General features: G+C 48.2%; 1 protein-coding gene across 2 annotated transcripts in view; it reads right to left on the reverse strand.

Moving 5' to 3' along the window:
- Positions 1–1084: 1084 nt before the first annotated feature.
- Positions 1085–12354, reverse strand: part of CD247 (CD247 molecule) — a 55835-nt gene continuing 44565 nt past the window's right edge. The window contains exons 2-8 of one of the 2 annotated variants that reach the window (XM_065657410.1): positions 10521–10627; positions 7332–7385; positions 5796–5879; positions 5045–5080; positions 4003–4059; positions 2628–2666; positions 1085–1150 (exon numbers count right to left, since the gene is read on the reverse strand). In XM_065657410.1, coding sequence (XP_065513482.1) covers positions 1085–1150; positions 2628–2666; positions 4003–4059; positions 5045–5080; positions 5796–5879; positions 7332–7385; positions 10521–10627 — 443 coding nt within the window. Of the gene's footprint in view, positions 1151–2627; positions 2670–4002; positions 4060–5044; positions 5081–5795; positions 5880–7331; positions 7386–10520; positions 10628–12354 lie in introns of both variants that reach the window. The other variant, XM_065657402.1, reaches the window with a different exon arrangement.

Below are 12354 nucleotides of genomic sequence, written 5' to 3' on the forward strand. Positions count from 1 at the left end.
TCACACACACACAGAGGTCTCTGGCACTAACTTTATTAATTCATCAAAAAATCATTACATTATTGAACTCTTATCACTTTAGAATGATACCTGCATCATCTCTTAGAGGTAACCTGATGATAGGCTGGTTTGGAAACTGCATTGACAATGGCACTTGTACAGTTTTTCCTGCCCAGAAATGATCGTTTTGGTCTGGTTCTGACATTAGAATTACCATATCAACTCTTAGGGGGGAGCCTGTTCTGCAGTGATAGTTGCAGTTGTTGCTCATGCGAGGGAGGCAGAAGTTTCAGCCAAACCCTTTGGCCAAGATGTGATTCTCTGTGGTGAGTTCTCCTGGCTTTTCCAGAATTTTTCTCTTTGTATCTGTCCGTTCTCCTTACTTTCTTTGTAATGGGTAGCTTCTGCCTTCTGAGGTGTCTCATACCTGACTTGTGTTTAGCTCCAGGTGCTGGATGAGTGGCAATGCCACCGCTTGAGCTTTTGGTGGAGCTTTGTGCTTTTTTCTTCAGACTGAAAAGCCTGCGTTTGCCCTCTGTCCTTCACTATAGTAGTATCATGTCACTTTTTACAATTAAGAAAAAAAGTCATCCCCCACTGAAGCAGTTTTTAAAAGGTAATTTAAAGCAAACCCTTTAGCCGGTCCATGTCAAACAGTCTTAAGATAAATACTACAAGAAAACTACAGCCCTATCTTTACAAGTTCTTTAAATGCACTGAAATCATAATGACATCTTGATAGCCCTGGAAGGCAAGTAAGAGCTATGGAAACAGCTGTGGTAGTAGGTCTGGTCTGGTCCCACAACACAAATCTTACAAGAAATCAGCCTAATAACCACTATTATTGGAAATAACTTTACAAGTATGTACATTTTAATGGCTAAAGCTTGCAGTTACATGATTCAAGCGGGAGAGGAGAAGGCACTGACCAAGTCCAGACATATTCTCTCTGTGCACCAACCAAAGTAGGTTGTTGCAGTGAGAAAATACATAGTGCCTGTTTTGGATGAACAAGGCTTTCCCTCCTCCCCTCCCCAAAGCCAGTGGGCATCTCACCCTTGCCCACCCCCGCCATGACTCCTGCTTAGCGAGGGGGCAAAGGCTGCATTTGGAGAGCATCGTATGTGTCCTTGGTTGCTGTACTGAGTCCCTGAAAAACAGGAAAAACAGGTGAGGTACCACTGTGAGAGGTTAGTTCTCCCCAGCTGACTGCTCAGGAACAGGGCAGCAGGGGCTCAGTAGCATAATTCTTTATTACTTTTTTCTTCCCCCAAAGAGGTTTTCACTCATGAGTGACTCAGTCTTTGCATGGTGTCAATAGCTGTCACTTACCTGAAGGCAAGATGTATCATGGATAACATATGACTACAGCAGCTCATCCTGACCAGTTACGCAGAGCGTTAGAGTACATTTTATTTGCACATTATTGGCCATTAAGAGCAAACTGATGCTTGAGTGAACTTTGCTAACCAAATGAACAGCCATCAACTTATAAACTTTGTTCTCTGGACTTCCCTGTAATTTGGAAGAGAAGTCCAACGATATAACTCCAGGTGAGTTGGCAGCGGGGCTTCAGATGGCTGCAAACCCCAGGCAGCATCTCCTTCCACGCCCCTTCCTGAGGCTCAGCACCCCCTCTCCTGCCAGCCTGCGCTAGCAGGGCGAGTCAGCTGTAACGCCAGAGTTCCACATCCCTGCTGCTGCCACAGAACCAACTACTCCAAGATCGAGGCAGCAGCAGATGGGGCAGAGTCCCAGGTCAGCCTAAGAGGTGACCAAGACTTCCAAGAGTGAGGATGTAGAAAGACACGTGCTGCTCGCTTGTAAAACTTCCAGCTTCCCCTCACTACTCTGCCATGACTACTTAGCAGCGTACTGAGTACCTTGAGGAGACAGTGCTGCTTATCAGCTGCCTGGGACTATCTTGGTAGAGTATGTTCTGAAGAAAAGCGCCATTAGTGACAAATATGCTGTGTTACAGGAAAACTCCCTGGCATGTGCTGCATCAGAACAACTTTTTAATATACATTTTCTTTTTGTCATTTTGAGATGTCAGTGGCAATGTACAGGCTTCTATAGAAAGTAAAAAGTGCATTTTGGAACATGCATGGCAGTCCAAATAGGGCTTTATTGATGGACTCCTTGCCGTCTGTTACGTGTGCGCAACACTGAAACAACCCAGCGCACCAAGGGACTGGCAGTGCTGACCAGTTTGTTCTCTGTATGAGACAGCAAGATGGGCTGAACCACCGATGCTTTGCGTTACAGCGGCTGCTTGGCAACCTGAAGGTTTCCATTTCAGCAATAATCAGCTCGGAGACAGAACTGTATGCATCATCTGCTGCAGTCAAAAGGTGGTTCTCCAAGATGTAGGACTGTGGAAATGGTTCCCACCAGCGCAGCTCAACAAGTGTTCCTGCCAGTCGTATTTTTTGAATATGGTGCCACTTAATCAAAGTACCAGCGGTGTGGTCTTTGCCCTGAGTCTGAGTCACTATCCTCAGAAAGCTGCTTTGAAAGCTCTGCTTCACCATAAATTGCTAACAGTGCGCTGAGATCTGTAACTGGAGGCTACAATTAAACCGTGAAGATAGATGAGGGGACCAGTTGCTGGATGTGTTGCCTACCTGGTAGAGACCTTCATTCCCTTTGCCTCGCCGCCTCTGCTGCTTTGGGAAAGAAAACCAAGCATAGATTAATGGGTGCTTTTCCCATCACGTGAAAGAAAATAACCCCATCTTCGCCCATCCTGTACCAAGGGTCAGCAGCCGTGCTTGGCCTGGACGCCCTCTGTGCAGGAGGGAAAGCGGCTGCGTTCCCAGGGGCACGAGGAGCTGCCAGGCAAAGCGGCCGACTCATGCACGAGAGAGAGTGAATTGCCGGAGAGAACCAGGAGACAGCAGAGCTGGCAGCCCTGGCTGGAGGCTGGCACGTCAAGCCCTGGCTGGTCACAGCTGCCCCACAGCAGCAGAGTGCTGACTGTGACACAAACGTGTGGCAAGAGGTAGCGCCTGCTGCAGTTAAAATTGCAGCAGCCTGTTAGATGGTTGTGTATCTAGAATGAATCAAGGGTGTTGGTGTTCCCAGCCCCTTCGCCCAGTAATAGAAACATTTGTAAAAAACATGGCGAGACTTAATAAACCCATAGCTTGCAAACTGAGCTTCATGATGGCAGAGGGGCATTAGAATAATTTTTTTTAAAAAAAAAGTTGGTGTCACTTCAGCATTTCTCAATGCTGAACTTTATTTTGAAATGCCATTTTTTCCACTTTTCAGAGGGAAAATTTATATATAAGACACCATGACATTATACAGAACCTGTGTAGGTCACAGCAATTTTTCATTTCACCATAAACAGCGTCCCCAGATGGTATCTTTTCAACACAAGTTTCCCTCCCCCAGCAGGTGGTGCACAGAGCTGCAAGTATCCGATTGCTGCTGGCTTTAGGCATAACTGATCTGTTCCTTCTTAAATATTTGAGAGTGGAAGTGGAGGAAGGAGAATGTTTCTCCCATCATTTTTCTGAAGACAGGCACAAGGAGGAGTTTGCAAACACTTACTCGTGTCTATAAAGCAGACCAGCCTCCCCACTATTCCTCACCCATCTCATACCCTCCGCCTCCTCAGCTGTTGCAGCCGTCAAAAGTTTTCCGTCCAAAAGTTGAAATGTTTTCAGTTGACTTATTGAATCTGCACATAGACACTGCTGGTACACGGGCTGTGTGTCTAATATTGACAGGACAAAGCTCACCGCCCAATCTCCACCTTGTTTTATGGCTACTATAACACCACAGCTGTACGTCTTATTTACTGTTGCACCCAACACACCGGATACTACAGGAAATAGGTAACTGCTGGCAGCTGTGCCTGTAGGTGCTGTGCAACACAGGGACATCCTCGTGCAAGGCAGCGACGTGCAGCCGGGACTACAGCTCTGTGAGGGAGCAGCAGTGAGGGGTTTTGCATCCCAGGCTTTCAGCAGGAAGGAAAGTAGGACTTACCTCCCCCTTCATTCCGATTTCACTGTATGCCTCACCCATCTTGTCCTTCTGCAGTGACTGCAAGCAGAGACAGGGGAAGAGTCAGCGTGCTACTAGCAAAGCCAGGGCAGCCCCAGGGTGGCTGCACTTCAAGCTGTGCTTCTGGGCCCGCCTTGCCTTCAGAACTTCAATGTATTCCAGAGAAGAAGGGACAGCGGTGGGACTTGACCAATGTGTATTTAAGTTGATGCTACACGTGATCAAATCTGCGTAGCACATCAATACCACCTCATCTCCAAACACTTAAATGAATATAACTCTGCCTCAGCCAAGTCGTTTATCTAGACTGGTGCAATATGCTACAGTCAAAGCTCTCCAAAAAAAAAGCTTTATAGCAGCATTTGTTGAGCAGACGAACCTGAACACGCAGCTCAGGCCCAGAGAAAAGGGAAGTCTAACATTGCAGGGCAAAGGTTAAGAAGGAGGAGCTCTTCCTTCCTCCATCCAGGGAAGTAGTTCCCAAATGCTTCTGACCAGCTGTGATCAGAGCGTCTGATTCAATAAGGATGAAGGCAAGTCTTGGAAACGAGCTCATTTCTCAGCAAGCACTGAACACCCAGAAAGCCCTGAACACCCAGAAAGCCCTGAGTCAAGACACGAGATTTATCAGTCATGTATCTATCCTTCGGAGCACATTTAGTCAGATTTGAATCGAGTCACTCTCAGATGCTCTGGCGTTTGGCCTTTGTCCGAGAGGCAGGAGAACAAGAACATCAAATACTGCAGCACCAGTGACATGGGAGGAAGGTTGGTTAGTCACTAATGGCTAACCTGAAGAGATCAGCCGGTATCTCGATCCAAATTATTTTCCCCATCTGCCAATGTTTCTCTCCTGTCATGGAGAAGGGAACAGAAATTTTCTAGCAAAAAAAGAGGGGGGGTAGAACAGAAGAGAAATCTTGGAAAGCAGCTCTTAAGTTTGAAGAGATGGAGAAAAAAAGTTTCCTATGAAATAGAAACTCTTATTTCCAGCCATCCCTCCCTCTCCTCTCCCTCTACTCACAGTGTAAACAGTGTCCTGAGGGTTCCTCCTTCTCTGCTGTAAAACAAAAGAAGAAAGTTGCCCATGTGTTGCCCTGCCAGCATCCCCCACCACCTTGCATGTGCCTGTACATTTGCTCTAAGGCACAGCTATAGTTCCATGGAGGTGCCATACTCATTACAGCCCATCTTGCCTCCACCCATAAGGTTCTGTTAAGACAACTTGTTCTCAGGAAAATCAATTTAATTTTAATAATTGATAAAACTTGGCTCTTCTCTGCACAATCCCTACAGCTGTCACCTGCAGGCAAGCCCTACTCGCTGATGCAGAAGGTTTCCCCTCCCTTTTCCTTTGAAACTGTTGGGCCCTGCAGCAGAAAGTTGTTTTGGCTGCTGCTTGGCTTTGTTGGCAACTTGTTTGGCGGCATCACGTGCAGCGAGCTCTCGCGAAACACCCACTCCTGCCCTGCCTGCTCCACATCCGCCCCACGGCTGGGTGTCACTTCCTACCCTGGGTGGCTGCAAGCGCTCAGCAAAGTGACAGCGGGAGGGCGAGGGGCAAAGATCAAAGGGGAGGGGGGAAGCTTTGCTCCTGTCCCCGCCACACCGCCAGCCGCCTGAGTTACTACACAGATTTTGTCGTTCCCTCTCCAGGAAGGCGCTGGCGCTTAGTGAACGCGTGGTGAGTGCCTGCGTGTCTGAGCAGCGGTTAGACGTGAGAAGGAAGGAACCAGACTGAAAAGAAAAAAGGTGCACGTGTGGATGGAAGTTACCTGGTGTCTCCCGCCCAGCTCAGGGTCTGCACCTCGCTTTGCCCCCAGAACGTCATACTCGTCTCTGCGCCCACGAGACAGTTGCTGAAACGAGAAAGCGAGAAGCAGTGACGGACGTTGCGATCGTGAGAAAGCAGGTCTCGACTTAACACAACAACGGGAACTCAGTTTGTTGTCCGACTTCATGAGTATTATAGCAGAGCTAGAAATTATTTTACTCCTCAATGCAACTGTCAATAAAAGTTTCTATAATTAAGCCATGGAAACAACAAGAAGTGCTTTGTGCAGCACAAAACTGCAAGCCGTTGCATCAAGAAACTTTCTTAAGTCGAAATGAGCTGAAAATGAGAGCACGCGAGGGGGAAGTACTCTGACTTTCATGCTTTCTCTCCCACTGGTGGGTGAAGATCCACAAACTTGATTTTTCTTGCAGAACAGCTCGTCTAAATTTATATCAACTGGCTGCAGAAATTTTACGTGCAACACGTTTCTCATCTGGGAAAGGCTACCTCGGGTGAGGGCAAAGGAGAGATTTCAGGTCAGAAGAACACACCGGACAGAGCGCTACTGAAAAGGTGACAAGCAACACTTCTTAAACTGAAAAAAAAATGCATTGGCGTTCATACATTACACAGTTAAAGAGTAGAACTCATCACAGGATGTGGCTATGGTCAAAAGCGTGAGAGGAAAAAAAAAATTAAAATCAAAAGCCAGCTAGACATAGCAAAAATAGCCAGAGTTTAATGCTGCCATGAGTGAGCGATTTAACTAGGAAGGACGGACAGGGTCTTTTCTCTGCCCTCTGCCACTGCCTGAGGAGCCACCTGATGCTGGGTGCCACCAGGGCACAGCAGACCAGGTACACCTCGAGTTCCATCTGGTACCACAGGTCTCACTATGGGGAAATAGGAAAGCTGAGGGACAGAGACAGCCAGGCTGTGGTGACTCGGGCTCCGCACACCCGATGCTACAAGAGCTACAGTCGCCCAGAGTCAGCAACACAGCATTCCCGGGCATTTGCCCTTTCTCCAGCCCACACCAAATAATGCTGGCAACACAGGCGGTGGCATGGCTGCGAGTCACCTGAGGAACAGCAATTGGTCAGAGCTGCAAGCCAGCTGCGGAGTTGGGGTTTGCATGTCACATATGACAGTCTGGTGGCTACACACACACAGACATACACAGACAGACACACAGAGCTTCTGCAGGCATCTTACATGGTGCAGCACATTGAGCACTGCCTCCAAAATGGTCTGGATTCCTGGTATAGCTTCAGCCCAGTGGGCCAAATGAGGAACCTAAAGCCCATATATCTATCCAGCATGCAGCCAGACAAGTGACCATAGAAGTTGCCCTTGTCGGGTTTTATTTTTCTTCCTTATAGCTGCTGTGCTGCACACTTGGGTATATTGCTTTTATTAGCTGGGTCATTGAGTTTTTCTGATCCACAGGCTATTTGCCATCTTTAAGGGCCAAAACAAGTCTGTCTGGGAAACAGATTTGAAAACAAACAAACAAAAACCAGTAGTTACTTACATTATACACATCATTCTGGCCTGGTTGCAGCTGTGGTTCAGAGGCTTGGCTAAGCTGGAAGAGAGACCATACTGTGAGCAGAGAGACAGCAGCTCCGTTCAGTCCTTTCCTTCCCTCTCTCCTAGAAGTTACTCCCCTCAGAAACAGGGCACCCCACGAGCAGCCAGATGTGGATCGATGTGGCTGTGGGCCACACAAGCCACTGCTGCACTGGCACTTTCATCCACACATCAGGATGCTCTCGGCAGCCAGGCCACTTTACTTGCACATAACACCAGTTCACTGCTATTCAAAGCATCTGTTTGGTTTTGGTTGTTTGTTTGCGCCCCCCCCCCCCCACACACACCTTTTTTGTGCATATCATAAACCTGTGCTATTGAAAGTAGCTCCATCAGGCTATAAAAACATAATTGCAGCCTATATTAAGAAAACGTGGTTATCTGGGGCTGCTGGCAACCAAAAGCACCCCCCCCGCCAAAGACCCCAAGTCCTCCAGCAAAAGCAGTGCCTGCAAAGTTCCTGGGTGCCCTCAGCTTCAGAGGGCACTGGGGCTCCCCGCGCCCCTCGGGAGCAGCACGCGGCTTGTGGGGCTGCGGGGCCACTATGGCAAAGTGGCACCAGCAGCCGCTAATGAGTATGTAAAGGATTTCCCTTCTGTAGATACTCTTTGACTCTGCTTCTCACAATATTTATAAGCAGTTAATTGCTGAGCCAGAGTTTCAGGAAAAAAAGGGCAGTTTTAGGACAGTGAGAGCAGCTACTTTGTGTTCCAGTCCTTTCAAAGAACGGTGTCAAACTACATTCTGTATCGCTTTAACCTTCTGTAGTTATTATTGTATGATAAAATCTTTATTAAAAGCAACACTCTAGATGGGTTTGTTTTTAGGCATAGGATAAACTTGACTTTGTTTTTTAAAATCATATTTGTAGTAGTTACAAGTTATCTACCCGACTACTTCCCCTGTGAAAGTGCCTTTATCACCACTGAAGCTTTGGTGGGGCCAGTAATTTACCAAGCATCTAACTCATGTTTCTTGCAATGGAGCCTAAATGTTCATGTGCGTCCTCCATGTGGTCCATAACAGGCTCACAACAGAGATGAGGCTGTGCCCTTGGCAAAAGCCTCCACAAACAATTCTTCTGGCCAGGAGGTGAGGTTAGAGATACAACACAGCTTGGAAGATTTCTGAAAAAGTCTTAGGTTTAGGACAAGACAGAGGGAGGCCCCGTGGAAAACGCCCCAACAGTCTCTCGGTGCTTTATGGTGGTGTCTCAGCTGCAGCGCCTCTGCTGCTTTTGGCTGTGAGACTCCAGCGCAACCCCAGCCCCGGCTTTCCCTTTCCTTCTGCCGCCTTCCCCGTGGCGCAGCTCACCGCTGCAGCTGCAGGCTGTGCCCAGTGCCAGCTCCCAGCCAGGTGCGCCAGGAGGACAGCGAGCGCTCCCAGACCGAAAGGTGAGGGCCGCTGCCTCCCACCAGGAGCCATTTCCAGCTCTGCCCCTGCAGGGAGCCCCAGATGCAGAAACCACAGAGTTTCTGCCCCCGCAGCAGCGACAGGCTCTGGTGGGGGAGGAAGGGTGGCTGGCGAGGGCACCGCGGCTGCTCCTCCTCGGATGCTTTGCTGAGCCCTCCGTAAGTGTGGTGGTGTCGCCCTGCTCCAGGCAAGGGGCACGGCTCCATCATGCTCCACGTCCCCCAGCAGCTCGTCCCTCCCGCAGCCTCACAAAGGCTTCCAGTCCCAGAGTGGTGCTTTCATCTGCAGTCAGGATCTACACCGGCAACAAAAAAGGTTTCTCCTTTGCCGTTACCGAGTTCTGCTCATTTCCTCCAAACATCCCTCCCTCTGGGTTCAGCACTGGCTTTGCTGCCCTGAGAAACGATCCCAGCGAAGAGCCGCTGGGGCACCAGCAGCAGCAGCACATCACGCTGCCAGGGCTCCCGCTGGCGAGCCCAGACGCCACCTGGTCAGAAGCGAGCGCGGCCTTTGCTTCTGGGAGGAGGCTGAGCCAGATGTACCGACAGCGGCCAAGGCACCTTTTGGCCTGAAAGCACCATTGCATTGGAGTGCCCTGTGCCGGCGAGAGGCAGGCAGCTCCTCTCTTCTGATGAGCAGAGCTCTCAGAGCAGGGACGCGTCTGGAAACACACATGCCTCCATCACATTGCATTGTCTTCTTCTGTGGAAGTGCACTAAAGCCACCAAGTGTTTCCCTAGATGCTGAACAGCTGCTGGATGGTAACAACAGCCCAGCAAGTTCTGTCTGTCCTGTTCCCCTGACTCATCTCCTGTGGTTATTGGAGTTATATTATCCACATCGTCACATTCATACTATCAAAGATGTCTGACTTCTTGAGATGTTTTAATACATCTGTTGTAAACTTGGCATTTATCCTGTTTTTTCTGTACATCCCCTCTTCTCTTTCCAATGACAAAGCAGTAGAAGAAACCACATCACTGTTGATCGGGCATTTACCAGCTACAATATCCAGAATCCCTGACTGCACCCATTAACTGTAGCACCCTCTGCTCTGGTGAGACCCCACCTGGAGTCCTGTGTCCAGCTCTGGAGCCCTCAGTGCAGGAAAGACATGGACCTGGTGGAGAGGGGCCAGAGGAGGCCACAAACATGATCAGAGGGCTGGAACAGCTCTCCTATGAGGACAGGCTGAGACAGTTGGGGTTGTTCAGCCTGGAGAAGAGAAGGCTCTGGCGAGACCTTATTGCAGCCTTTCAGTGCTTAAAAGGGGCCTCCTAGGAGAGATGGGGGCAGACTTTTTAGCAGGGTCTGTTGCAACAGGACAAGGGGTAATGGTTTTAAACTAAAGGAGGGGAGATTCAAGCTAGACATGAGGAAGAAATTTTTTACAATGAGGGCAGTAAAGCACTGGTACAGGTTGCCCGGGAAGGTGTTAGATGCCCCATCCCTGGAGACATTCAAGGCCAGGCTGGACGGGGCTCTGAGCAACTGATCTAATTGCAGATGTCCCTGCTCATTGCAGGGGAGTTGGACTAGATGACCTTTGAAGCTCCCTTCCAACCCAAACTATCCTATGATAGAGAGAAAATTAAAAAAAAAAAAAATGGAAAGGTCTTATTCAAAGAGACATGGTTCCTCTCCACATCCACTTTCCACTAAGCCCAGCTTATTTACACCACCAAAGCCAAATGCATCTGTGTTTGGATAGACTGACCTTCGCTTTCACAAAAAGGGCTGTCATGACAACTGCGTAAATGAAGAGGAATCCGTCCAGTAAGTAGCAGAGTCTTGGGTCTGTCAGTCCAAGAACTGGTACAGCACCTGTAGAGAAACATCAGATACATCAACAAACAAGGCCATTTGTATCACTGCATGCTTGATGGCATAAATGTGGCAATGCCACACGGTGCTTCCTGAAAAAAAAAAGCCAGTATGTGGGCAAGTCTGTCCTTTTGCGAAGGAAATGGAAATCTGAATAAGAATCATAGGATTCATTAGGTTGGAAGGAACCACTGCAGGTCCAACCCTCTCTCCAAACAGGGTCAGTTAGACCAGGTTATCCAGGACCTCAGCCAGCTGAGCTGGAGTATCTCCAAGGATGGAAACATTTGCAACCTCCCTGATCCAATACAGGACATTTTACCCTCTCAGAGTCCGGGCTGTGCTCCATGCAGCTGGCAGGTCCGGGTCAGAGAATGAGCACAGGATCTGCATGGAGACAATCCAGGATCCCCAACACCCAGGTACTGCAAGGAAGCCTGACACAGAGCCTCTGTTTTCTGGGAAAACCCCATAGCACCTCCTGCAGGGATCCACTACTGGGCCTGGTTAGGGATTCCTTCATCATTTAAAACTTGTGTGTGCGAGAAAATACATCCATTTGGACATAATTTTAGGGAAAGGCTTCTCAGGACAAAATGTTGTGTTAAATGTAAAGACAGATTGACACCACCATCGTCAGCTGGAGCTCCGGGCTGAAATCACTGCTCTCTTCAGAATAGGAATTTGAAAATGTGTCTCTCGTACCCCAGGTTATATATTGCAACTGTAAAGCTGCAGTGTCTTCTCTGCAAGTGTTTCCTTGGGCTCCCAGTTTGCGGATGCTGAAGACCACTAATCATGAGATGGGAACTATGGGCAGGATAAACAGACTTTTAACCCCAGATGTTCAGGACACACCCCTGAGATACCCATGAGACACCCTGATGCGCTTTCAGTTTGAGAGGAAGGTTTTAAACCCGAATTCCCTGTACAGGAACCTCAACTGGCTACCTCTTGTTGGATAGGTCGCCCCCAGAATAATTTTATTTGTTTTTAGAATAACTGTTAAAACTTTTCTGAGGGAGAAAAATCTACTACTACCCTAATTGACATGAACATGTCAATTCATGACATGAACACTCAAAGTTCATGTCATGAACACTCAAAATCGTTGCTCAGAAGATGTTCATGTTTATTTCCTAATCAACATTGTGTATGTTTATACCCTGATCGCATCAAGCAGGGCACAGTAATATTGTTGGTTTTCAGCATCTAAAACTGATGAAACTGCCCTTGTGTCAGTTCATAAACATGTAGCAAGTTCACAAATGTAGCTAAAAGAAAAAAAACAACAACAACAAAGCAATTCAGCTCAAGAAGCCTAAGTAACTATACAAACAATATGCAGCTCCAGGTCCATCCCCAAAGGAAAAGCTGTATTGTACAGTTATTTAAAAAAAAAAAAAAATTCACTTAAAAATGAACCTGAGATGTGCTTTGTACAAAGAACTGGAGAGAGTTCAAAAGAGAAAGACAAGAACGATCAAGAGCCTGCGAAGCCCTTCAATGAAGACAAATTGAAAAGAATGGGTATGATTCATCTTCCTCAGGTGAACAAAGTTCGGCAATTCCCATTAACCTCACGTGACGGGGGGTTGTCGAACCACTGGGTGCAGCGCTTCGGGGTGCTGAGAGCGGGGCCGTTCTGCACGCTGGGGTCTCTCCTCGGCCCATCAAGACACGCTGGTGATTTCATCAGAAACAGCTTGCAGGTGACATGCAGGCAG

Source organism: Caloenas nicobarica, chromosome 1, assembly GCF_036013445.1.
Source record: "Caloenas nicobarica isolate bCalNic1 chromosome 1, bCalNic1.hap1, whole genome shotgun sequence".
Classification (NCBI taxonomy): Eukaryota; Metazoa; Chordata; class Aves; order Columbiformes; family Columbidae; genus Caloenas; species Caloenas nicobarica.